Source organism: Larimichthys crocea, chromosome III (genome assembly GCF_000972845.2).
Source record: "Larimichthys crocea isolate SSNF chromosome III, L_crocea_2.0, whole genome shotgun sequence".
NCBI classification, from domain to species: Eukaryota; Metazoa; Chordata; class Actinopteri; family Sciaenidae; genus Larimichthys; species Larimichthys crocea.
The window spans coordinates 16,055,531-16,082,131 of record NC_040013.1 but is presented as its reverse complement, the minus strand read 5'-3'; the positions used below and the strand labels follow the sequence as shown (position 1 = coordinate 16,082,131).

Sequence of the window (26,601 nt, the reverse complement as noted above, 5' to 3'; positions counted from 1 at the left end):
TTATTATTTAAGCGTTATTGTTATTATTTTTTGTTGTTATTAGCGTTATTGTTAGTATTTTTGTTGTTATTATCGTTTATTGTTATTATGTGTGTTTGTTGTCGTTTTTTTCGTTATCATTATTGTTATGACTATTATTATGATTATTGTTTTGTATTATTATTATACATACTTATTATACATTATTATTTATTATTTTTATTTGTTGTTATTTATTAGTGCATTATAATAATAATTCTTATTATATACTATTATCATGCTTTTATTGTATATTGATTGTTATTATACTTATATTAAATTGTTATATTATTATATTAATGCTATTATTATCTGCAGGCTGGGTGTTAAGACACGACGAGTTGCCTTCTTTGATTGATTTCCACAGCTCAGCGTAAGGGAGGGCGGGAGGGCAAATTGATTGTGTCATTGGCTGGTAAGCATGGGGAGGGCAGAGGGAGACATTGCACATGCTTTGTCTTCATTGATCTGACCTCTGAGATAAATTAATTTCTCTCTCTGCTCGGTGTTGTGCTGCTAAACTCTTCTGGCTCATCAGTGAGGATAGATTATCTCTCAGACCACCAAAGAAGGTCTCTGATTCTCTTTATTGGATGATGAATGCCCTTGAAGATAAGATCTCATAGTCCAGCATCCTTCGGTAATCTCATCTTCTTCTCAGACCTGCCTGCTAATTCAAGTACTACACAGACTCTTGATAATTTGTCATAAAACATGATGAAAGACTTGATTCTTGATCATTTCTGTTGTTTGCGTCAGTCATACTGGAGAATGGTTTCATTGTTAGCTTTCAGTCCCAGGTGGGTCAAAAATGGACGCTTTAAGTTATGACAAAGGAGTGAGTCACACAACACAATAGGTGGCATTAATGCTCAAAAATGTGTGTGTGTGTGTGTGTGTGTATGTATGTGTGTGTGTGTGTGTGTGTGTGTGTGTGCGTGATACAAATGATCCAACATGCATCTGTACACTGTGTACATAGTGTATCTAACTTCTATCTTCTTTATTTGCTATTTTATTTTTTTTATTTTGAGTATCTTAGATTTAGTGTGGGATCCATATTTTTACTGTTTATTTATGGTCTCTATAACTACAGTATTCACTTGACAGTCTTGTTACCAAGCTTAATCTTCACACATTTTGTTGTTCCGGGTATATATAGCTATAGCCACAATTTTTCAATTTGGTCTCCAGCGAATATTTTCATTTTTGTGTCTTCTCCTTCCAGCATGTACAGCACTATTTTTAATGGATTGCGATCTCCATGCTCCCTTAGGTTGACCCGGTAATTGGCCACCAGCTGTTTCTGACATACCCACAATGGCAATTCACCTGCTTCAACTCGGAGTACAGTTTTTGGGGTGGATGGGAGAATTTGTCTATGGGAAAATAAACATTTATATTTTTGCAAAGTTTTCTTTTTGTTGATTTCAGAGGGCCATTTCTGTATAATCTGTATTATTATAATTTTATTTGAAATGGGCTTGACCACCAGCACTTGCATTTGTTAAAAAACGATATCAGCTTAGAAAGTAAACATGAAAATATAAATCAAGGCAAATAAATAGTTTGACCACAAGCTAGACTTGAAAAAATAGTATAATATATTAATGCCTGACAACTATACAATAGGAACTAAAATAAGACACACAGAAGCATTAGATTTGTACACAGTTGTACATGTATTACATCAGAGCTTTCAGGGTACATTTAACCAACGAATGGCAACACTGTAAGACATAATGGGATGTTGCAAACAAAATCCTAGCACCACTGTTGCTTCATTAGTCTATGAGGCCAGTTGTAGGTGTTTACTGTAGGAACAGGAGCTGGAGGCACATAAATACAATGACACCAAGAGGCAAAGACGGACCAAAGACAATCATAGAGATACAAAGATAATGACTACATGTAGACCTATTATCTTTAGTAGTCATGCATTACACTGTGAAGTACTGGGGGGTACTGAGGGACTATAATCCAAATAATGAATTTATCACAGTGCAATATTGATAGCAATGCAGGCACCTTTAAAATTGGTCTTGATGAAACACAAAGGGAAAAACTGTCACAACACAGATATCAACAGCATACAAAGACACTGCACAAATAGCATCCATCGACAGAGAAAGTAAAAGAAAAGGACTGTCTGACTGTCCCATCCTGCTCTCAAGAGATTGCAAACTGACTTCCTTTTATCAGTTTAATGCTTTGAAGACTAAGACATCCGTTGCAGTGGTCCCTTTTATGTTAAGAAAGTCTCAGACAAAATCTGTGTGAGTATAAATAAAATTAAGGCTTGCCACAGCAAGAGGAGTCCTGTCTCCCCTCACATGTGTGTAGCACCAAAACACTAAAGATAGTAGCCTGAATTGTTATAACTGACTGTGTGAGTGACCACAGCCATGAATTAACTGTTTTTTTCTGTTATTGGTATGATTATCTTTTACCCTGATGTTAAATATCCCAGCCACAACAACTAAACACCTCTGCCCCCCCAAAAAAATTACATCAAAACTATGTTATATGTTAGAAGTGGCGATGTTTTAATTACTTAAATATTCAAGTACACAGATAAGAAACTTTATCATTACTTTATACTATTTCTGTCTTCATCTGCGGTACTTAAAGGTTGTAATATTAATGGATTATTTTGGCAAAATATATTTACAATCTCTTGAGGCTCCACTGGTCTTAATGTATCCCCATTGTTCACCCCTCTAATATCTCTGTACTGTGCAAGTAGAGTGAGGTTGCCTTTGACAGCAATCTACAGTGAACCCGTCGTGATTTACAACCCAAAATAAACTAATCTGAGGCCAGCCGTTAGGGACGACTTACACTGTCATACACAGAGACACCTTTTTTTTACTACTGCTTTACTTCTTGGCCTTTCCCTGAGCAGCCACGGCCTCCATGGCTTTGCGTACAGTCTCTTCGTCTCCCAGGAACTGCATCGGCTTCAAGGGCTTTAGGTTCTTGTCGAGCTCGTAGAGGATGGGGATGCCTGTCGGCAGGTTCAGCTCCATGATGGCTTCATCTGACATTCCTACAGGTGGCAGCAGATACAAACAGAACAGTTACATTCAGACTTAAGGCAGTTTGCAGTTTATCACTCAATCACCACAACTGCTGTTATATATGTATGAATGCACATGTCATACCAAGATTCTTGGTAATATCTGTCTTCCTTGGAATTAGGGACAAAGTAAACAAAGTAAAAAGTAAGTACATCTGGACAGTCCCTACCTAAACTCATTTGTTTGGCAGTAAAAGACATCAGCTAGAATAAACTATGAAAACCCAGCATCACCAGCTAAGTCTGTGGTCAGAAGTATTTCCAACAGGAATGAATCATGTAAACTCTGAAGCACCACCCACCCTCCAGGTGCTTAACAATCCCCCGCAGACTGTTTCCATGGGCTGCGATGAGCACCCTCTTTCCCTGTTTGATCTGAGGGGCGATCTCCTCGTTCCAGTATGGCAGCGCCCGTGCGATGGTGTCCTTAAGGCTCTCGCAGGAAGGAAGCTGGTCGTCTGTCAGGTCTGCATAGCGACGATCCTGCGGGGAACACAATCTCAATGTGTAAATACTGTACATATGTATATACATATACTGGATCTCTTTGTCTTTAATTCTTAATTCCATAGAAACCTATTGTATAGCTATTGTGAATAAAGAGGGAAAACTAGCATTTTGTGCCACAGCGAGTGATTCAAAATATAAATGAACGTCTGAATATGGGAAAAACCTTGTACAATAAGTAAGACTGTCTCTTAGAGCAGTATGGCATCTGTTACCTCGTGTTACTACAGCTTAATTTCTGTCTACACAGACTTCTGATCAATTTGTTTCCGCTTTAACTGAACTTTGAACTTGAACCTAGAAGCCCTCATTCTCGTCAGTCATATATTAACTCACCTTGGACATGCTATTAGGTAACAACATCGGGGCACATACGACCAAGTAGTAAGGGACTATATCCCCAGTGTGTGTTGCGGCTGTCGGATTACATCTGTATTGTTGTATGTGTAAAACATTTGGTTACTCAAGATGATTGTGCCGTGCACAAAAAAATGAAATCTACTATTTTCACTCTAAACACTGCAGTCATTTCTGCTGATTTCACTCATTCATGGAGACACATATGGTTATAGGGCCTGACTGCAGATCAGTTCTAGTCATGCGTCTTCTTTGTTATACCCGTGTGCAGTTAGTTGATCAATATGTACAAAAGCATTTCTTTCCTCACAGGCCAACAAAGCTCCTTGGTTGTGTGTATGTACTGTAGATATCATATCTCACCTTGCTGATGATAGCATAGTAGTCATGGTCTGGGCCCATTGGGGGAGGAGGGATATCAAACGAGCGCCTCCAGATCTTCACCTGAGCCTCTCCGTGCTTGGCGGCCGTCTCAGCCTTGTTTAGCCCGGTCAGGCCTCCATAGTGGCGCTCATTGAGCCGCCAGGTCCGATGCACTGGCACCCACATTTGGTCAATGCTGTCCAGGACCAGCCACAGTGTCCTGGTGGCCCGCTTCAGCACGGAGGTGTAGCAAATGTCAAACTCAAAGCCAGCATCTGTGAGAGTGAGGAACGCATTAACACAAACATTAACATTAACACAAACTTTGTTTAGTTAGAAATGTTTCCACGGTGTCTAGTTCGATGAATTATATAGACAAAGAGCTCAAGATACTTTTATTAGATCAAGAAAAAAAAGCCAGATGAAGTATTTGCAGTATTATTACAGATGATCTGATATGAATACAATTATTATAATACAATTTTGTTAAATATTTGAAGCTTTTGTTAATATATGATGACAAAGAAAACAAGCAAATTATTAGAACCAGAGATGTTCTGTTTAAAAAGTTAAAAAATAACTGCTGATTAATTTTCTTTCCATCGACTAATTGATTAATCAACTAATGGTTGCAGCTCTAGCCCCACTACAGTCTGCTTTACAAAGGCTACTCTCAGTGTTAGTGGGCCTGAGTATCTCCACTGTGATTTCTCCAGATGCATAAGTCCGTTTAACAAAACCTAAAAGTTGTAATCTTCTTTGCTCTGCAGTGGACTTTTTGTCTCCTCTCTGCAGACTGTTGCTGCTTTTTTTTTATAAACCTGCTCGATGGCCCTGTTATAACACTGCAGCCACATTAGGGCATCATCACTTCTGCACGTCTGCACATCTTCCACATATACTGACCCGCTCCAGGGGGCGGTGTGGGCTGATGCAGAGGCTGTTATGCAACCGTAGCCGTGCAATGTCCCACAGTATGTCAGAGAGATATGACAGTGGATGATGGGAACAAACTGAGGTACTCCTCACCTTTCAGGGCCTGTCCACCTCTTTTCGCCTCCTTTTCTCCGGTGTCGCTCAAATCTGCATCGAACCACCCACAGAACCGATTCTCCTGGTTCCAGTTGCTCTCTCCGTGACGAATCAGCACCAGTTTATATGCAGCCATGGTGGATTACAATATATCCGAGGCAATTTAATGAATGATTTAAAAAAAACGGATGCAGTAGATGTTAAAGTGAGAAGTCTGGACTCCGGAGAAGAGGACAGGTCCACTCTGTTGCTGTCAAACCGGTGAGGACTTTTATCCTGTTGATTGGTTACTCCCCTACTTCCTGGTTTTCACAACCAATGACATTTTACCAAAGTGCATTTCATTTATTTTTCGACCAATGACAGAGGTGGGCGTCAGCTGCGGGGACTGTTCCCTGACCTTCATACTGTACGTTGTACTTTATTGACTTTTCATTGTGTTTCTTCTATCTATCTATCTATCTATCTATCTATCTATCTATCTATCTATCTATCTATCTATCTATCTATCTATCTATCTAGCAGTAATAGTCTTTCTTTTATTGTGTGTTTTGTCCTCGAGCTGGGTTGTTGTTACTATTGCCGAATGACTTTCATAGGTTTAAAGGTCCAATATTGTTTAGTAAGATCTATTTAGAGAAAAGGAACTATTATAATATCCATAAGTATGTTTTCATTTGTGTATTATAATCTGAAACTAAGAATTGTTGTGTTTTCATTACCGTAGAAAGAAGTGCAGGGAGTGGGTTTGCACCGTGATGTTTCTACATGATCCTAGAACAGATAAACCAAACACTGGTACCAGATAAAGTCCTCTCACATTTTTGTGTTTGTGTTTGTGTTGCAACCTGAAATCTCACAACTAGATGCCTAAATCCTCCACACGGGAGCTTTAAAGCACCAAAAAATGTAAACAGTGTAAAAGTAATGTACCTTTAGAGAGATACTAAAGAAATGAAGGGTTGAGAAGAAAAGAGAGGTAAGAGGTGTGATGTATAAAATAAAACGCTACCGAGTACAGTAGAAGTGGTTTACATGTGAGAGATGTGTAATTCTACATTACAGTATATTTATATTTGCATTATGCAACTTATTTTACCCTGCTGGACATTGAAATACAGCTTATAAGGAGAGGACTGCTCCATTTACTCCACCCTCTGACCTCAACCATCTCATAAAAGTAGTTTTTACCGTGATGATTTTTGTTGTTGTTGTTGGTTTATCTCTCACCCAGAATGTGAAGTGATTCTCTGCATGGGACAGTCACATGCATCACATGCGACTGAACTCCAAAGAAAGGGTAAAACAGGGGGCATTCTCAGCTCTGCACAGCTGTTTGGAGCCATTTTCATTGTCTTAGGAAAAGCATGGTGTTACTGATAACATCAACATTGGCTTTGTTCTTTTCAAATGTCCCAATAAGTCATGACAGTGTGGCAGTATGCACAATCACAGGAACCTGAAAACAAATTGAATTCATTCATTTTATTATTTGTACCTGTGCTTTTCCTGCTGTGATATAACAAAATGTCTTCCGCTTTCAGATTTGTCAGTCTATATCCAGAAAACAGAAATTAACATTATCTCTGCTGACATGTCGTCTCCACAGACTCAGGTTACACTTACTCTAGCTTATTTGCAGAATATTTAACCAGACTTTATCACCTTATGCTTATCTTTTAAGTCAAAAGAGACCCTAAGTCCTAAACGTGCTTTGCATGCGTCTTCATGACCACTGAGCAATGCCTATCATCTGATGAAGACCGAGTGAAACTGTTGAAAGCTCCAGAAAAAGCTTGTAAGTGAACCTAGAGTTGTGATTGTTTTGTTACGACTCATATAAATCAGCTTCTGCACAAACACACACAGCAAATTAACCATGTCAGTGCCTCTTTCAGTTAAAATTCATTAGGAAAAAAGTGTCTGCTGGCCTTGGTGTGAACTTCAGTTATTCTTATTGACATTAAATCACGTCAGGGATTCATTATCTAAATTCTATTGACACATTACCAAATCGCGTTCAACCTATTGCGCAGTAGCTGCTTTATGACATGACACAGCCTGCTGTGTCACCTTTATGTATTATGAACATTTTTATCACTAATAGATTTGTGTCACTGCTACATCTGATACAAAGGTATTATAATAGCTACATACTCGTGTACTGTGGCTAAAGATGGACTGTTTTGGTCTTGGTATAGTTAATCTGTGAATTTTTGGTTATTAAAGCTATTAGGTTATTTATTTTCATATTGAAACCACTGGCAGAGGGGTATGTATTTATTATATTTATATACATATATGTACAGTAGCATCCCTGTCTTCGAAGGATAGTAAAGAGTCACAGCATTTAGAGCCTGGAATGACAAGAAAAACTAACTTTGAGCAACTTTCTTTCTTTCTCTTTTTAAATCAATGAACCAAATTTGAAATAGTCAACATGGTTTGTGAAGCCCTACTATGCCTCCTAGTGGATGAATGAAATCATTGTTTCTAATCTTCAGTAGCCAGGAGTGACGTCTTTAAATATGTGGAGATTTTTTAACCACTCAGTGCATCAGAAATATCTGTGGCTTCATATCTTTATTTGTTTTTCAGAACATTGGACCTTGTCAGTTTGCTGCTTTTGCTGCCAAACTGCTGTGCCTAAATTACAAAAAGCGCAAATACATATTTTTTTCCCAATATCATGGTCTTAGACACATTTAAATGAAGTAAATTGAGGGGGTATGTTTTGAATTTGAAGGGAAAATCTACTTTTAAATGTGCTGTCTTTCCTCACAGCAGAAGCAGGATGATGTAACAGAGAGAATTTGGACTTCTGTGTGTGAAAACTGTGGGAAAAGTGATGCTGGGAAAAAGTTTGGAGCCATGTGCGCTATTATCAGGAACGAATGGAAGGAATGTTTGTTTTACTTCCCAGTGTGTGTCTGCTTAATCTGCACTAGAGATGCAGCTTTCGTAAAGAGTTTTCCTTTTTGAGAGAGCCTCACCTTGGATTGTGTCGTCAGGAAAGTAATCACTGATTACTGGTACACTTCTAGTTGCCAATGTAAGTTTTGAGGATCTTGCCAGTAGCACTGAGTAAATGTCAGACAGGAAATTAGTGAATTCATTCACCCAAGTGACTACAAAAACTGTCCTCTTCCCTGTCTCTCTTACTTTCGCATTCACTCTGCAACACACTCTGAACATCTTGGCTAAAGATTGGCAGAGCAAAGGAAGCAGTGGTATTTTCAAGGCTCTATAAATAGCATCATTTCCCACCACTGGCTGCCATTTCCCTCACGCAACACATGAACACTGTGCCCATTCAGAAGTATTGTGCTGTAACAGATGTGGAATCAGTGACCCCAGTCATTATGTTAGGAAACTATAAACTGGTGAGTGACAGAGTCAAACTACACACACTGGGACAGTGTGCCGATTCATGCCTTACAGAGACAGGAAATGTCAATCTCAGATTCCTGCTTGGACATTTACATACATCTTCCCCCTCTCACTTCTTGCTTTTTTCTGCTCATTCACTTGTTCTGTCAGTCTCCATCTATTTTCCCAGCTCCTCTTTCCCTCTCCTCTGCAGAGGAATGTGCATCTCAGCAGTATTTGATGAAAGTGTGGTTAACGGGGCGCTGTGTCTTTTGTGCATGCCTGTGTTTTTGTGTTTCATGTGCCTACATGTAGTCTACCAAAATGAGACAGACAAGAACTGTCAGCAGGAAAAACAGAGGCAGGCACAGTGCACATCCACTGGGAAATTACCCACCCAGAATTTGGGAGGGTAAGCTCTGGACAGCTGCTAAGTGGGTTATAACTAACCAAGTATACACACCTGGTTCAGTAAACTCTCTGTGAGAATGTCCTGCAAAAACAAGGCTACTTAGATGAACGCCAGGACTGCACACAGTAATATGATGTGGGTTATAGTGTTATTTTTTCAAATCTGTCTTACAGTACTGACATTAACAAAAGTGCATGAAAAGGTTTTAACTGTTCCTCCTGAAATTCCTTCTTATAAATTATTCCAATGTAAGAGATTTGGGACCAACTCCACAGTCCTCGTTTTGTGCAAAATAGTTATTCCTAATTTCATCTGAAGCAATTATCTTTGCAAAACTCCCTTGTATTGTGACACCATTTCCTTGCAGAGCTTCGATGAAGGTATTAATAACAGAAAGAGGAAGTCTTGTATAAAAAAGTTTGGGAATTACCCACTTCATTTGACTAACTCAGACTCCTTAAGCTCCATATTAGCTTCGGTTGAACTTCAAAAAGCAATTTCATGCACAAGGACTGGATTTTTGTCCCTTGTCACTTATACTGAAATCACTTTAGAAACAGATCTCTCATCTTCACACAAGTTTTTCTTTTTTTTTTTTTGCTTTATGAAAAATCGGAACAAGTGTGTTATGTGTTTTTTTGTTTATGACAGACTCAAATAAACTTGTACATTTTAGCAAGACAACCTGAACTGAATACCCTTTATGGCAATCATCTGGCAATCATCTGGCCTGTTGAAATAGATCTGAACAAGACATGTGTTTCCTGCCAGCTCCATTGATGCTCTTCTGCAGCTCACATTGTGTTTTGTGCACCACTGTGTTGGTACACGGGCGAAGGTAAAAGCACTTTGCATGTTTAAAAGTGCATGTTTTTTTCTGATTTTGAGAGACACAAAAACATTCTTACAATTTCTCTATGGTAATCTCGCCAGTGATTTAATTACAACCATGAGTCACAGTCATGTCAATGTTATCCATTTGGACTTTTCTGGCAGAGAACTCTGTATCAGTTTTTCAGTAAATTGACATCAGTCCGTGGAAACAGCATGCGTGATGCTCTGCTTTCAGGGAGGGCCAGAGGAACCATTTGGAGGGGTTATGATGACTATTGGACGTTTGGTCTCTTGCAGACGGGTGGGAGAGCGCATACAGGAAATGTCTCTTTGGTTGAGTAGCCAATATAAATATCACACAGTTGGCACTCCGGAGAAGTGCCTGGCTCTATATGTCCTTAGACCAAGTTGTCTAGGTTTTCTTTACTGTTTGTGTAGCTGGAAAGAAATACAACAACCCCACTCTTGTGGTGCCCACACCCTTCTAATACTGTAAAAAGGTAACATAGGACCACAAATTTGCGTTATTAGCAGTGATTACAAGGGTTTTCTGTTCAAACTTGGGTGCGATGATTAAGGATTAAGTTCAAAAACAAGCTCATACACAAAATGTTCAGGATTGTAGGATACAGGATTTTCAGCATAAATGAGGAGAATCCTTTTCTGGCCCTAATTGTCAGCATATGTTATAGTTGTGAGTCATACAAAAACTTAAATGACTCACCATTGTTACTTTCAATATCAAACTAAACCTTGGATTCAGCACTTTGTTTATGCAGCACACAGAGTTGTTGTGTACGGCCTCCATTTGGTTGTATACAAAAGTGTGTTTCCACAGGCGCCGACACGTGGACAGGACAACACTTCTGTGGAAATCTCAGAGGGGGAGAAGCTGGGTGGGGATGTGTGTGGAGGGGGCTCCTCTCCTCCTTTAGAAGTGCTAGATTTATAACCCAGTGCTGGATCTGGTTAACATTAACCCTTCCACTCCTCTATCTCTGGCCACAGATGTCACTTCGACACATGCGTACACACTTCATTTTGCCAATTGGCACTGCACAGAAAGGTCCAAAGGATGATATACTGTATGGCTTTCTTTCTGCATAATTTATCATGGAAGGACAAACAAAATAAAACACCCAAATTAAGGGAAAAAATGTTTCCAGTTTCCCTGTTTGCCTTTATATGGTCACTTTTTTGTGCGTCTGCACATATCACTGTCCATCATGTCATTTTTATTGTGTTGTTGCTGCTTTTATAGTCTAATCTCTGAATTTTTATTGCCTTTGTTTTGACTCTCGTGAAACTGGAGCTTTGTCAACACGTTTTATCTCTAATCCTCCTTTCCAAGAATGACTCCTCACATTCAGCAGCGCCTAAATAGGAGAACTGTGTGTTCATGTGTGAGCTATCTGCACCCTTTCTCAGGTCCCGTGCCAGCAACAAGTGTGCAACGTTAAAATATACAATTGAGAATCACCAGCACAGCTGTTCACACAGTGTGGGTGTGAGTGAGTGCTGGTGATTTTTTTGCTGACTGTTAAACGCAACCAAAAGCTGTTGCTTTTCTGCAGCATGTTTTTTAAGAACTGCATGCTGACTGGATTAGATGAGACATTGAATCATCTTCCACCGCTGGGCTTCATTTTTATTGGCTGAATGTTAGCCCACCTCCAGAACCCCAACAGACTGTTCCGGTAAGAACAAGCCTCTTTCCAGATTAGTACACACACACACACAAACTCTTCGTTTCCAACAGTAGGATAACTCTCAGGCAACAAACACATTCTCTCGGCTTGTCTTTTAGAGATGCAGATAAGGATGTATGTCTTTCATGCAGGCAAGTGGCATAGCATACTGCTGATTGGCCAATGCTTTTATCTCCTAACAGGAAGTTCCTGAGGGCTTCTGTCACTAGTCCCTCTAAATCTGTGTTTCATTTGGAAAAAGCCACCAAAAAGCACATTACGTGCATGCAGCCCAGCTCTTTGAAAGCACTCAGATTAACAAAGCACTTTACAACATTTTCCTCAAGCAGTTTGTCTAAACACTTCTTTGTACCAATACATGATGACAACCAAAGAAACATCTCACTGGCTCTCACTTACTGCTCTTTATTTGTTCGCTTTTTACTCTTTGGCTTTTACATAATGAACACTTGTAGCACCAATCACATCCATATTGTGTTGTATGTGTTGCTGTTTGTTCAGTGTACAACATTTGGACAGAAGGCACTGATGAAAAAGAAAGAAAAAAAATGTTTTGTGAGTCAGACAAAACAAAAAAACTGGTAAAAGAGTGTTTTAGTCCGTCACGCTTCAGTAACTGCTCAGTATAGCCGTACAAAAACACATAAAAATATATACTTTAGAAGAAAAAAAAGGCAACGAAAAGAATCCCTTGAGAAAAAAACTGTGGCGATCCTATGAGACGTTTTACAACCCTGATTCTAAAAAGAAAAGAAGTTATGACGCTGTGTGAACTGTAAACACAAACAGAAAGCATCAAATTGAAAATGAGTGTATATTTACAAAAAACTATAACGTTTATCTGTTTGAACATTAAATATCTTGCCTTTGTGCTGTACTCAATTGAATATAGGTCAAAAGGGATTTGCAAATCACTGCATCCTGTTTTCATTTACACAGCGTCCCATCAACATTTTTGGCATCTGGCTTGTAGATGGATGGTTACCAGTATCAACACAAATCTACAAAACACATGTTAAGGCCACGTAACACTGAATACACTGCTAGCACACTATAATAAGTCCACACAGGAATATTATAATGATTCTTTATGAGGAGAAACTGCATTTAAATTACTGTGAAGCAAACTTAAGAGACTTGTACCTTCATAAAGGGTTACAATACTTCGCCCTCCCTACATATTTCCAATCAGATTCCCACCCTGGCCTCTGTTTCAGGGTGTTTTCATGTTAAACACACTTGGAGTGATTTGGGATGATTCTGGGGAGACAATGCAGATAAATCTGTGATTAGAGTAGCTGTTGAGTTAAATTACAGTGAAGTTAACTATTCCTCATCTTGCTGTGGATACCCACCCTCAAAGACCCCCCCATATCCTCCTGTCTCCCTGTTGCCATCACCACCCCACCCTCCCACAATCTCAGTCTCATCAGAAGACCGTTCGTTCTCCTCGACACTTCCTGTAAGCCCCATAAATAACCGACAGGAGGTAAACCAGGCAGCACAGGCAGGCGAACACGGCGGCCGTCAGGTAGACCTTGTACGGACAGGAGTGCTTGTACTGCTCCAGGGTGCAGAAAGAGTTGCGACCCGTCTTGTAGATCATGATACCTATGGCCGGCAGGTAGAGCACGGCGGCGGCCACGTCATGCGCCAGGTTGGTGGGCAACCAGCGCTCCCCTCCCAGGAACGGGACGAGGTCCTGCTTGTCCAGGAGGGTGAGGAAGAAAAGATCGAGGGTGAGGAGCCAGAAGAGGACTGCGACGAACAGGACGAAGTGGCTGGATCCTTCGTATTTGTTGGCGGCGATGGTGACCCACAGCCCGGCACCGAACACAATCTGCAGGATCCGGATGATTCCCAAAAAACTCTTGAGGAACTTCAGGATATTCTCCCTCACCTGCGGCTGGGGAGATTGGGGTGGCATCTCTCTCCTCCTCCGGTCACTCTCGGTCCCCTTTTCCCGGACAGGGCGGGTGCTTTCTGCCAGCTGCAGACAGCTGGGGAAAAAGATGGGCAAAAAAAAGTGGAAATAACAGGGGTGGGAGGCCGGGTTTGTGGTCCAACAATGAAGCCAAAAGTGGACAAGTTAAGGTTTTAAAAAAAAGGAACTCTCTGTTCTTTCCACAGCCCCGGGGTTTTGAAATGAAAAACTTTCTTGTATGTTTCGTCTTTTCCGTTTCCTCTGCTGAATGTAGAGTCTGTGTTGGGGGGCTGGGTGATGGAGTGGGGGCGGCCTGTAATTCAAATCCTGCTCCTCCTCTGCTGGTCTGGTGCTGCTGGATTCATCCACGACCACTCATCTGCTGATGCATTTCCCCATGGTGCAGTTTTCCCCGGGGTGTGTGACCTTTTGCCCTGTTTTTCCAGGCTTTTATTATTCGTGATGATGAAGTCAGACATGCTCTGTGGAGATGTGAAGTATGGACACATGTAAATATGTATGATTTGGACAAAGAGACGCAATGGAGAGGATATTTTTATTTTTCTCAACTGAAGCCAGTGTCAAATAGTTTTCCCATACAAAGTGACACACGCACAGTGTTGTTTGTGTAATGTTGTCTCTTCATATATACTCCATGCGTCATCCTGTTTGCGTGCCTCAGCGCAGGATGCTCACATGTTACCTCCCTCTCGCATAATTGACAGACGCTTCTTGTGCCAGCCGGGCTCATTGACGTCAATGGATTTTAGTGTACACACCCTACGTGGCTAGAAGGAGGAGCCATCCCTCCCCCTCCACGTCGTCATAATCCCCCCTAAAGCGGTGATTGGTCGAAATAAAGCTCTTCCAGGAGGGGATAGAAAATCTCTCCACCCTCATTGGTCGTTTGACGACATTTGTTTATGATTGACATTCAGTTCAAGGACACAAATTGATTGCAGGTGAAGCTTGGACAAACAAGACTGCGAAGTCCGGCGACGGTGCAGCAAGTGTGGCAGCCTTCATTGCAAAGAGACGGCGATGCGCACAACGCAGAGGGAGATGCTGTAGGAGCAGGGTGCAGTGAACATATCAGACAGTCCTCGGGTAAGCCTGATGTCCTTTTGTTTTTCACATGACTCCCACATGATTGCTGTTTACTGACACAACATAATGAAAGCACTGAACAGTCAGTCACTGCATGCTTTGTCTTATGAATTAGAATCACCAACGATGATGCATCATCCATTTGAAGAAAGTCTGCTTCCTTTTGCACAGAGGCTGTTTATAGCAGAGGCAAATCTTTGCATGAGATCCGGCATTTCTGCCTCTGAGAACCGAAACTGCTTATGTAAACAGACTGGCAGGGGTTAGGGCGAGGGTGAGGGGGAATAATGAAACCTGTGAGGTTAACTTGACTTAACCTACTTTTGATTTAAAAAAGTTTGCCTGTGCAGAGCTGCATTCTGTAATAATGATAGTCTATGTGTCCTCAAATGACTTACTGTAGTAGGTACGCACATAAGTTTATTATGTAGTGCATTGTTTAACTTTCTTTTCCTCGGCAGACCTGTAACAAAAATGATTACAAAATGCTAATAGATGTTAAAAGTTTATTAAATATGAAGGACTCTGTAGCCAGAATGAAGATTAACTTCAAGGTGAACCTTTTCTTCCTGACCTTGGAAATAACCGATTTGGAAAATCTTAACCTCCTAAAGTTGATCTGCTCTGGAGGAAGTTAGTGAGTGATTATTCTGTCAAGCTTAAAGAAAGTCATGTTAGTGCTGCTGACCCACATGCAGTCATGATCTTGGTCACTCAGCTAATACTTATCTGTTAGTGTCCCACTTAAAACCATATGTGACTAAAGAGAGATAAGTTGCCATCTGCAGTTTAATGGGCTTTAACGTACAGCTCATCACTCACTTCCAAAGCAGGATTTATAGAATTGACTCACAGCTTGACTTGTGACGCAGTCTGTGCTCATTTGTTTGTACTGTATGTTGTGTTTTGCTTTGTTATTGTCTGTTACAACCACAAAAGCCTAAGAATCTTTTACTTACTTAAGTGGAAACTTGTACTGGCTTCTCCACAGAGTTGAGCCAGTATATGCCACCTTTCCCTGTCCTTCTCGGGATGGATACCAGACCGTCCCCACCTACTACCTCCATGATGGTGCGCCCGTCCCCACTGTGGCGGCTGGCCGAGAGGAGGAGCAGGAAGGCTGGCTCCGGGAACATTTTCAGTGATGTGAATCTGTGGCAGCTCCAGAGACTTTTCAAGGCAGCGGGGGACCAGGATGCTGAACAGAGGGCCCAGCTGGTTTGGGGCCATGGAGATGAGGCTGAACTGGCTCAGGCTTTGATAGGACTGAGGGCCCGTAGTCACAGGAGAGGGCTGAGGAATAATGGGAGGGATGCTCTAGGCTCACACTGGCTACGAGCGTTCAATCATCTCAGGTAGAAACACTGCTAAACTAATATGACTTCATATACATTCACTACATCGTCGCAGTGACTTTTTAAATGCTTAGGATCTGCATTTTTTTTTTCTTATGAAACACAATTCATGTTGTTCAGGATTGGGGAGAGCTCGCCAGGCAGCCAGGGGAAGGACCCCGGAGAGGAGAGTGACTCTGAGGAAGGAGCACAAAGCAGTGCAGATGCACACCAACACACAGGAACAACAGGAAGAGGTTCAGGGGCCACAGCGGTACTTACAGAGAGCCAGAGCCCTGCAGGGACGTCTGAGAGACCAGTTAGAACCAGCTCAGGACTGCGGAGAGGAGGAGACAATAACCCAGAGAGATACCTCCACAGAATACTCCATTGATTTCACCCAGACCTCAGAAACGGGAGAGCTAGGTTGGATTAACACAATAAGCTTGACTAACACTTTTTTACAGTCGCACGTGAAACTGCATTGTATGTTTCACATAATGCCATAATGTCTGATCATTTTAATGGCATTGATCAGATGATCATATACTGGCACTACACTGTTTGTTGCAGACACACATCCACCAGATCTGCCTATAATCAAGGCAGCACAAACCTCTGACTAGCTCTTGGTATCTCAACTTTATGTTGTGGTTGCCTCTCAAGAACTGCCTTAAGCATTTTCCTAAATTCATTCCACCTCTTGCGCTAAACACTGATAAATATGGACAGTGAGGTGACTTTAAATAGTTTTGTTTCACTGATATTATAATGTGTGAATTACTTGAACTGGTCTGTCCATGTCCTGTACTACAGAAAGCCGTATGTGTAGATATACATGTGTAAGATGAAATACTGTATTTATATTAGCCTAAAAAGATGTTAACTTCTTGAGTCTGTATTCACAGTATGGTATTTTGCACTATAAACACTAAAAATGGGTATGTTGGGTATCATGAGATGTAGAAATGCAAAACAAACATACACGTTATTCTGACTCCACATGTAACAGTTGTGCCGTGAATTGAAGTGGTTGTAATTGTAATTTTTGTTTTGTAATTGAAAGTGTCAGTGTCAAGTCTGCCTAGACACCAGAAATGATTAATAATAACTTCAGGGCCAAACCCTCACTGTGCAGGGAATGAGTAAATTAATATCATATTAAAATGTTCATGGTAACAGTGTGAAAACCTGCTGTGCCTATGAAAGACTGTATGTCACCAACCTTATCAGATTGCTGTAAAATTTTTGATACTGTTTGTGTGTTTTTGTTAGATTTATGGTAATAAATAAAAGTGAGTCTTTGTACTGTCTGTCTTTTTCTTCTTTGTTTCGTCACAATAATATGATACGATCAACATTTTTACCTTTCGGAAACTAATGAAAATGCTTCAGCATCTTGGCCTAAAACACTTCAATTGAACATTTTGACAGTAACACCTCCATCTTGGTCATTTTCACTTTTATTGTACACAATATGTGCATGCAGTTTAAACACATTCACACCCAAGAACTGCACCTTACACTCCCATTGGAATAGCACTGCACATTTTCTTTCTCTATCCGTGCGTTACAAGCTGCTGAAGTTACAGAGCATTTGTTTAAAAAGATGTTTTCAGCCCTTAACTTACAGTATATTCCATATGCATTACTTCTCACACAAATAGAAACAAATGCTGCCTTCCAGTGGTTATATCTAGTACTGATGCCATTATGTAGATCACTTAGCGGACACTAGATGGCACAAAAGCTTTTGTTTTGGGAGAGCAAGTCAGGAAGGAATTGTATTTGTCATGCATGGCACAGATTTCCCCACAGAAAACTTAAAAATTCAGTGTACGCTATCGTGAAAGGGCAGACTAATTTTAATAGACAAATAGGTAGTCTCGTTGATCCTAGCTTGTCATGTTGAACTTGTCTTTCCTGCCAGGTTTGAGAAATTACTTTAATACATGGCTATGACTAATGAGTTGTAGAGTTTTCACCTCTAACATAAAGGCAGCCTAACACCACGACAGAACAACTTGTTAAACTGAATGGACATGCTGAGTCGGTTTATTTCAACAAGACTCTAAAATGGTGGCTGACAGTACCAGTCAAAAGATTGGACATATCTTTTGCTGTGATGACAGATTTCCACACTTTTGACATTTTCTCAGTCAGCTTCATGTACATTGTCAAATGTTAATCAGTGATATTTCTTCTCTTCTTAATGTGTCTGAGACCATCAGATATGTTGTTCAGTGATAATGTTGGCATCCAGTAGACAGCCCTATTCAACTGCTGTAGTATTCCATACTAATTTGGCAAGAACTGCTAAACTAAGTAAAGAGAAACAGCGACCCATCATTACTTTGGGAAAAGCTTTAAATGTGTCTTCAAGTGCAGTTGAAAAACCATCAAACGTTATGATGAAACTGGTTCCCATGAGGACCGCCCAAGGAAAGGAAGACTAAGACCTCTGCTGCAGAGGAGAAGTTCATTACAGTTACCAGCCTCAGAAATCGCCAATTAAGGGTACTTTAGATTAGAGCACACATAATTGCTTCCCAGAGTTCAAGTAGCAGGCACATCACTACATCAGCTGTTCAGAGGAGACTCCATGAGTCAGGCCTTCATGGTCGAATTGCTGCAAAGACACCACTACTGAAGCAGACCATGAAGAAGAAGAGAAGCGCTTGGGCCAAGAAACACAAGGAATGGACATTCGACCAGTGGAAAAACTGTGGTCTGATGAGTCGAATTGATATTTTTGGCTGTCTTTGTAATATTTGGACTAGGATTACCCAGCATCCGCCAGATGTCCACTTCCCCATCACTCTCCTCCAGCTTCTCCTGGGTGATGCCAACGGATTCACAGGTCATCACGTCTTTCTGTGTATCCTGGCTCTACTCAGTAGTGCCTGGCTGGTGTAATGGCAAACTGAGGCATCTGTTGGGCTGCTTTATAAGGTGACTCCAGCAGAAGACTGAGGTATTTCTCAATTTGCTGAGCTTCTTACTTTGCTGTGTGAAATAAATTCATTGCACAGAAAACCTCATTTTACTGCCTATAGGTTATCTCAGCTTTTCATTCATTCTATGAATTTTATGACTATAGATGAGATATGGAATGATGATTGCTTGATACTATAGCTGCAGCTAGATTTAGTAGTTTTCTTTGTGAGTATATAATATATAGTACATAATTATAACATATCATACTCATCAATATCTATATTATGCTAGTTTAGTCTTCTATTTTACTACATTTCAGTGGGAAATTTATCTTACTCCTCTACATTTATTTGGCAGTGGTTACTAAATTAAGATTTACATTGAGCAAAAACGTCTGATAACCTTACAATGCAATGTTAAAGATGACCCCTTACAAAAAAGCATCTACTGAAGTGTCTACTTAGGGTCCTGTCTACTGTTAGTTCCTCCAAAGAGTGACAGCCATTCTAAACTTTGCAGATGGTTTCCTTTAAATGACTGTTTGAGGCTTAAAGATTAGAAAAGAGAATTTCATAAAGATAAAACACAAATTGGAGGAAAAGCTTTGTTGTTTCTTCTTTCCTATACTATCCATTAATCATTTTACAACCACTGGACTAAACTACCAGACTATAGAGATAAATGAGCTACCTAACCAGCTACCAAAGACAGCACACATAGTGACTTAAGACTTGTCTTGATACTCGTCCTCAAAAGACTTGAGACTCGAGTCAGACTTAAGATTTAGGAATTGTGAACTACATTTACAACACAGTGAGCACACCTGCAGCTACTGTGCCATTTGTCACAACTTGGCTATAATAACTTCACACGAGACAAAATATACATCACTAAATGCAACGTCTGCAGAATCACAATAAAAGATGCTGGAACGACCACATCAAACTTTAACAAGTGCTTAGAAGTGCATCCGGATAAGTGAGTCACCTGGATAGTTAGCAAACATGATTAGCTCAGCACCAGCTATCTAATGCTTGCTACTAGCTTGATTTGATTGGCGTTTGCTGAATATTTTCAAAAGATTAGTGTTTGTTTGCTTCTCACACTTGTTCTTTGACATGATTATAAAAATGGTTGTTTCATTACCAACATCTGCTGGCTAACGTTAAACCAAAAGGGAGGCCACGTTACGGCCGGCTACAGGTTTATTTTTATTATATTTTCTGGTTTATTAGATTACACTGTATTTGAAAGGCTAGAGGGATGTGTTCATTTACAGTAGATTATAAGAGTCATTAGTTGGAGATTTAGTGTAATTACACAATGCGGTTATACTCCCTGAGTAACATAGGTCAATATCTGTACTGTAGCTGTTCATGTTACAAGGCAAAACACAATAACTTAAAAGAAAAGCTTATATTGTTTCTTTTTGTCATGTTGCAGTAACAACAAATCAATGCTGATACTGTATGCTAATAGCAGTTTGGGCCAGAAAGTTACAGGATCTGATCTGAGATCAGATTTCATGTTTCTAAAGATTTCAAAGATGCCTGAAGTTTTTCTGACTGAGCTGCTGTAACTCTGATATGTTTGTCTACCCAGTCAACAGCAGTGTATAGCTCTGCTTATGTGCCAGCATCCTTGTTTCCTGTTTAAAGCACCTCAATAGCCCCACTTCAATATACCTTCGAAATACCCAAACTACCCCTTTAAGAACATTTTGAAAATACTTCTGTACTTTGAATGTATGACCTTTCCTTGTGATGGAGTATTATTGCATTGCTTTACTCATAGTTTTACTTAAGTAAAGAATCTGAATACTTCTCCTCCGACTGGTAATGGTGGTGAGGCTTGTGGCCCTCATTAAGGCTGAATATGATAGGAAGACATGCCTTATATGAGGGCTCAGACAAAGAGTGACTGTAAGACTCCTATTATGGTCTTAGATTAACAAAAACTTGACCTACAGCCAGTAAAAAACACCAGGACTACCTTCTTGACCCAGACTCTTGGTTAGATGTTAAGTGATCTTAAATTCAGCCTAAAGCCATAATATTAGACTAATCATCATCATGATGGTTATTTGTAATAATCACTTTATTGGTCAGATGTGGAATTTAATAAAAACCTTGCACTGAGGTATAAATGCTCTAAATCTAGGTTAAATTATACCAGAGTTGCAGAAAGAATCGTGCTGTACTTGTAGCTATTATAGTCCTGTACACTGGTGGCAAACCTAGATTCCTTTGTGGTATACTGTTGCCTCTCAGGCAACATGCACTTCTTAGCAGTTTTCTAAGTTATGTGCATATAAATGAATGTCTTTATGCTTCCAAAATTATGAGCCCAATTTGATAGTTAATAAAAAATGACAGTGGTAAGCTTTTCTATGCAATGGTTTTGTAAATGGCATGTATTTCTGGCACTCATTGCTCAGTTATTTGTAATCATCATTGACCAAAGGAGGTAAAAATAAACTAAACAATGTATTTACAGGTCTTTTTCCTGTTCACACATACAAATAAAGGGACATAAAATACAACCTTTTTCCATTTTTTGTGGAGATATTTGCATTTCTGGGGTCCATTCATTATCTGGGCTGTTCAGAAACTACGAAACTCAAGGTGTTTGTAATGATACATTTCTGTAGAGTAATTTCTCTGGTGAGCACAGCTTCTTCAGAATAAAATGTACAGATGGCTGGTTGCCCAGTTTACAGTTTATCCCTTAAAAACTGCAGTGGACCATCAATTTTGCATCTTGATTAAATCCTCTTTTCTGGCGATCATAAATTAGATTTCCCCTGTCGCCTGTCTTCTAAATCAGCCCAATAACAACTTTTTGTGATGTTTCTTTATCTGAGACTTACCCTCAGATTTCAAATATGCCTGTCTCATTTTTTGGTATTGCTTTCCAGAAATTTTTGCAGGGATGAGTCAAGGCAAAGCTGACAAAGGATGAAGAAAGCGAGGAGTGACAGCTGTATGGAGAACACGGGGAGCTGATCGGATTTTCAAAAGGCATGCAGGAGAAGAAACAAGCTTTTTTTCCCCTGTGTATGTCTGCGTACGTTTGATTGACACTGAAGCCATATAGCGATTTTACATAAGCTATGATCTGAGAGTTGAACAGGTCCCTGCTGCATTGTAATTAGAGCAAGGAGCAGTAATTAGTGAAATGATATATACAGTACATGCTCCATGTGCTCTGATAGTAATCCCAAACCCTCACGCATGCACACACACAACGCCTGTGCCACATTCTGTGTCTTTGTTCATGGCAGAATCACATAACACTGCGGCACGGCACTCATTGTTATTCCTTCCTCTGTGTCATTGAGTGCTTTGTTCTTATTCTCTGTACTGTACAGCTCAGGCTCTCGCTCACTTTTGCAGTCTCTACACACGGCCATGGCACTTTCCCCCTGCCCCCCTTTGAGGTGACTGGAGAACATCAAACATGATTCAGCAAGAGTGTCCCACTGAGCTGGGGCCAGCACCTTTTCAGTTTACTCAATTTAAAGGTATTCAAGCAAAGAACCTTTTATAGGACCTTCAGAATTGAAAACTCCGTTATTGATGTCAAAGAAAAATCATTTTCTTCAATCTACAACAGAAGACTTGGAAGATAAAATGGTTGCACTGGTCATGACATGAAGGGTGAAACTTTCTCTGATATAAAATGGACTCCAGTCCATATACACCAAGGTCAAACTGCTTTCCACGTTTGAGACCTTTCTGCCTGCCCTCATGCTTTACTGCCTTCGGGACGTAGAGCCAAACTCACATCACATTATATTAAATTGCATTGCCCATTCCAGCAGTCTGAGCCATTCACAGAGGCAGAGGAGGAAGGGTTTTTAAAAGCAGCCTCCCTGTACCTTAATATGTAGGGTCGCATGTCAAATGACTGTGTTGCTCCCTTGTTCTTTGTCCTTTTTCTGAACCCACACTAGAGAAACTCTTGTTCTTTTTGTTACAGCGCTGCTCTGTTTTTCAAAATCACAGAGGAGTAATATATGTTGGATATATTTCAAAGCCCTGCTGGGTTCAGGTTAGGTTTTAAAACAGCTACACCTACAGTAGTAACTAGGTTTTGGTCAATGTGCAGCCTTATAATGAGCTGGTGTTCTATAAAACATAACAGAGATTATTTAAGATTATTCTCTATCTATTATTTCCACAATTTTTGTGGTGCAGTGTAAACACATCTGCCTATAGGCTATCAATGCTCAATGCTGCATGGTTATAGGGGGATTGTGACAGCCAGTGCATTGGTAAAACAAAGTAAAGCCTTGAAAATGTATTGCACCACTGTGAACTGATCAGATTCCTGACATATTTTATAAGAGGAAAAGACATAAAAAGAGGGAAGGGTTTTAATCTCTCTGATTTACAGCTGGGGTTACACTGCTAGAAAAGTGCACAACAAAGCCTTCAATGACATAGTGCCTGAGCCTCAGCACCTTAAGTTAAAGGTAGATTTAAAAAGAGGCTCTCACTCTTGTGTGTACTGTACTTTTTTTTAAAATGAAATATATAAAATTGCAGTGCAGAATGCATTGAAGGAAGCCCACTGTGGTATTTTAGTTTAATTCACATTACATTTCTTGGTGTTTGCTAAGTTAAAGCAACATTGAGTAGAAATTAGTATTTTTTGTGATTTAGTGCCCCCAGTTTAACTGTAATACCACCACTTTTATGATTATACTATTTTGCAACTTTGCTACCAAACATTAAGCAAGTGCAACAACACAAGCACATAGCAATAGCAGCCAGCTAATGTTACTTTTATTGTTATTAATGTTATAACAATACTTCATACCAAACCGTCTGTGGTACTAACATTCCCCTGGTGCTCTGAGCTCACTTTCTGGGCTGCATGGCTAACAAACTGATATTTTTTAAATATTAGTTAACAGCAACTACAGTTTGCAACAGTTTACTTTGTTGTCCATTAGGAGAAGCAGCTGGAGGACATCAGAGGTAAATTATACAATATTTATTTCATAAAAAATTATCCAGTTTTCACCAAAATCAGTCAAATAGTCGGTGGTGTGTGTACAGGCTGCAGAGTGAGAATGACAGAGGTATCACAGCGGTTTCAATCTGTTTTTTTTATGGTAGAAAAGTTACATAATGTTACTTTAACATACTTCACTGCATGTGTACAAACATGTCAATGCAGCATGCCAGCATGCTCTAATGTCCCAATGACTTACACAACTAGACAAGATACAACTTTGATTTATTCAGAGATCAGCTTGCATGGCTGATTTATTGTGATATATAATAACAGTGTGTACACGTAAAGATCAGCAGGGCAAAGTGGGACTAATTTCACATTAACATGTACCACTGGGTTGGAACTAAGAGGGAAAGCACATCTGAATAATTCAATTCAATTCAAAACAGACCTTGGAGATGTCACACATCCATGTATGCAGACTCAGTGCTTTTGCCTGCACGCATCCAGCAACGTGCATGGATGCACAAACTTAACGCTCCAGTACTATGTTCAATCTTCTTCAAGCTTTGTTTTCTCCTGTAGAGGAGAATGATACCTGTTATGTGACAGAGAAAAGGGCAGCAGCTTGTTCAGTGACCTTTTTGAATTTTACAGAGCCTGTCAATGCTAAAAAAACAAAACACTTCAGGGATGGGTATATTTTATAACATAAAATGCACAAAGGTACACTCGTATATATAAGGATGGTTGCATGCAGACCTAACCACAGTGACACAAATTCACCCAAACATAAACATGAACTTTCATGAGTGCAAAAACAGCTCTGCAGTGCTTCAGTGGGTGTGATGATTTAGGTCCTTTTCAGAGGGAAAAGTGCTGCTGAATAGTTGAAACTGAAAGTGCTTACTGGCAGACGTAAGTGATATAGTGGGGTGGCTCATTTTCATTGCTTCTTCTATTTCACTTTTCTTTTTTTTCCCCCTTTTTTTGCAATATACAGTATTTTTATAGAAAAAGATGGTACACAAAGAGCATTTCCTCAGAGAATTTTGTTTTTCATTTATCTTCCTTCTCCCCCTAAACTATTTCCATACACAGTCAGACAAAGCAAGGAACCAGCCCACACTTTAAACATCCCCATCCTGGTTTAAACATCAAAGTCAGAAATCCATTATGAGAAACATTAAAGAGACAAAAAATGTAGAAACAAACAAACAACAACAAAAAACCAAAAAGATTAATGACATAATTTTCATCTCATAATTCCTCTGTAGTATACCCGTGAGCTACAGCTGTTAAATGCGCTGCTGAAAGTCTGGGACAAAACTAACACAACGGCAAGACTGCAACCACATGAAAGAATAAATCTAAATAGATAACTGAAAATACAAGGAGACAGGTTAAAAGAAAAAGAAAAAAATAGAAATGTTTTTATGTGATTTCAAATGATTTATTATAGTCACTCCCAAATTTCTGTTTGTACAGACATTCATGGTCCCCAGAGGGACCTGAGCTGAGCTGAAGCCTAAACTCTAGCAGAAATATGAGGATGACAACTCTGATCACCCGACTTTTTATCCTGCACCAGTACTCCATGATTAAAAACTTACAAAAGTAATTATATTACCACCAGCCTGAATTGTATGCTTTGTGCTAACTAGCAAATATTAGTATAACCCAGGCCACAATTAAACATGGAAGAGCCCTAGCCACTCAAAATGCAGGTACACAACACCATATGCCGTAGGTGGGCGTGACAGCAGGTGCTAGTCAGACACTGGGTGTTTTAACATATTTGTACAAACTCATCAAAGTCACACAATAACACAAAAGAAGTGACCCGTTGAGTTAGTGATAGACCAGCAACCCACATGGCCTCTTTGAACAGAACAATATATGATTGGTGGTTAAACATCTGTCTCTGCAGGGTCCAGGACTCCTAATGTTGTCTGTCTGAGCCTGTCAGGACCTGTTATGTATTTTTGCTGAATTAACTTTTCCTGGCAATCAACAAGGCTAATAAATCCAAACCATGTTTGAGCCAATAACTAAATGTCAGGTTTTTTGAGTTAATGGTGAGACAACCCAAGATTGAGACCTCGAGATCCAAATTGAAAATCCTAGAGCCAAGATCTGCCCTCCTGCTGACATAACCATCACTGGTTCAGTGGATAGACTGAGTATTAACCAATGATTAAGTATGGTGTATTATCGTGCCTTACATACAGTGACCTTTTTGTTTTATATATTCTAAATAATAAACTGTAAGGTTTGATTGATTTATGATAGTTGTCATTTATTATAGCATAATTTATTAGAATAGATGTTTTTTTTTATCCTACCTTTATTCAAGAGTGTAGATTTTCAGTTTAAGAGCATGATTTCTCCTTCTCGTGCTCCGATTTATTCTCCTCGTGCGCACATTTTGTGCTCGCACTCAGATTTCTGCCGCTTTCTTTCAAAATGTGTGCTCGACCTCAAAAATCACATGCTTGTGCTCACATTTCTTCTTCTTGGACACAAACATTTCGCTCGCACTCAAATATGTCCTGTGCGTGCTCAGATCTAAAGTCTGAATAAGGTGCACCAGACAGAAAACTCTTATTTAAATAAGTCATAGGCTAAGAAAAACAGTAGCAATAGAAACAGTT

At 39.9% G+C, this 26,601-nt stretch overlaps 3 protein-coding genes across 3 annotated transcripts; 1 reads left to right on the top strand and 2 right to left on the bottom strand.

The window, feature by feature from the left end:
* Window positions 1-1,676: 1,676 nt before the first annotated feature.
* On the bottom strand, window positions 1,677-5,642 carry LOC104930037 (phosphoglycerate mutase 1). Its single transcript, XM_010744708.3, has 4 exons — window positions 5,354-5,642; window positions 4,325-4,599; window positions 3,400-3,580; window positions 1,677-3,067 (listed from the first exon to the last, which is right to left on the bottom strand). The coding sequence occupies exons 1-4, from the start codon at window positions 5,490-5,492 to the stop codon at window positions 2,898-2,900; spliced, it is 765 nt and encodes a 254-aa protein (XP_010743010.2). The 5' UTR covers window positions 5,493-5,642; the 3' UTR covers window positions 1,677-2,897.
* A 6,427-nt stretch (window positions 5,643-12,069) lies between these two features.
* On the bottom strand, window positions 12,070-13,906 carry marveld1 (MARVEL domain containing 1). The gene has a single exon (XM_010745719.3). The coding sequence runs from the start codon at window positions 13,605-13,607 to the stop codon at window positions 13,110-13,112; it is 498 nt and encodes a 165-aa protein (XP_010744021.2). The 5' UTR covers window positions 13,608-13,906; the 3' UTR covers window positions 12,070-13,109.
* Window positions 13,907-14,558: 652 nt separating this feature from the next.
* LOC104930028 (arginine vasopressin-induced protein 1) lies at window positions 14,559-17,358 on the top strand. The gene is made up of 3 exons (XM_010744697.3): window positions 14,559-14,711; window positions 15,703-16,066; window positions 16,187-17,358. The coding sequence occupies exons 2-3, from the start codon at window positions 15,717-15,719 to the stop codon at window positions 16,437-16,439; spliced, it is 603 nt and encodes a 200-aa protein (XP_010742999.2). The 5' UTR covers window positions 14,559-14,711; window positions 15,703-15,716; the 3' UTR covers window positions 16,440-17,358.
* Window positions 17,359-26,601: the final 9,243 nt, after the last annotated feature.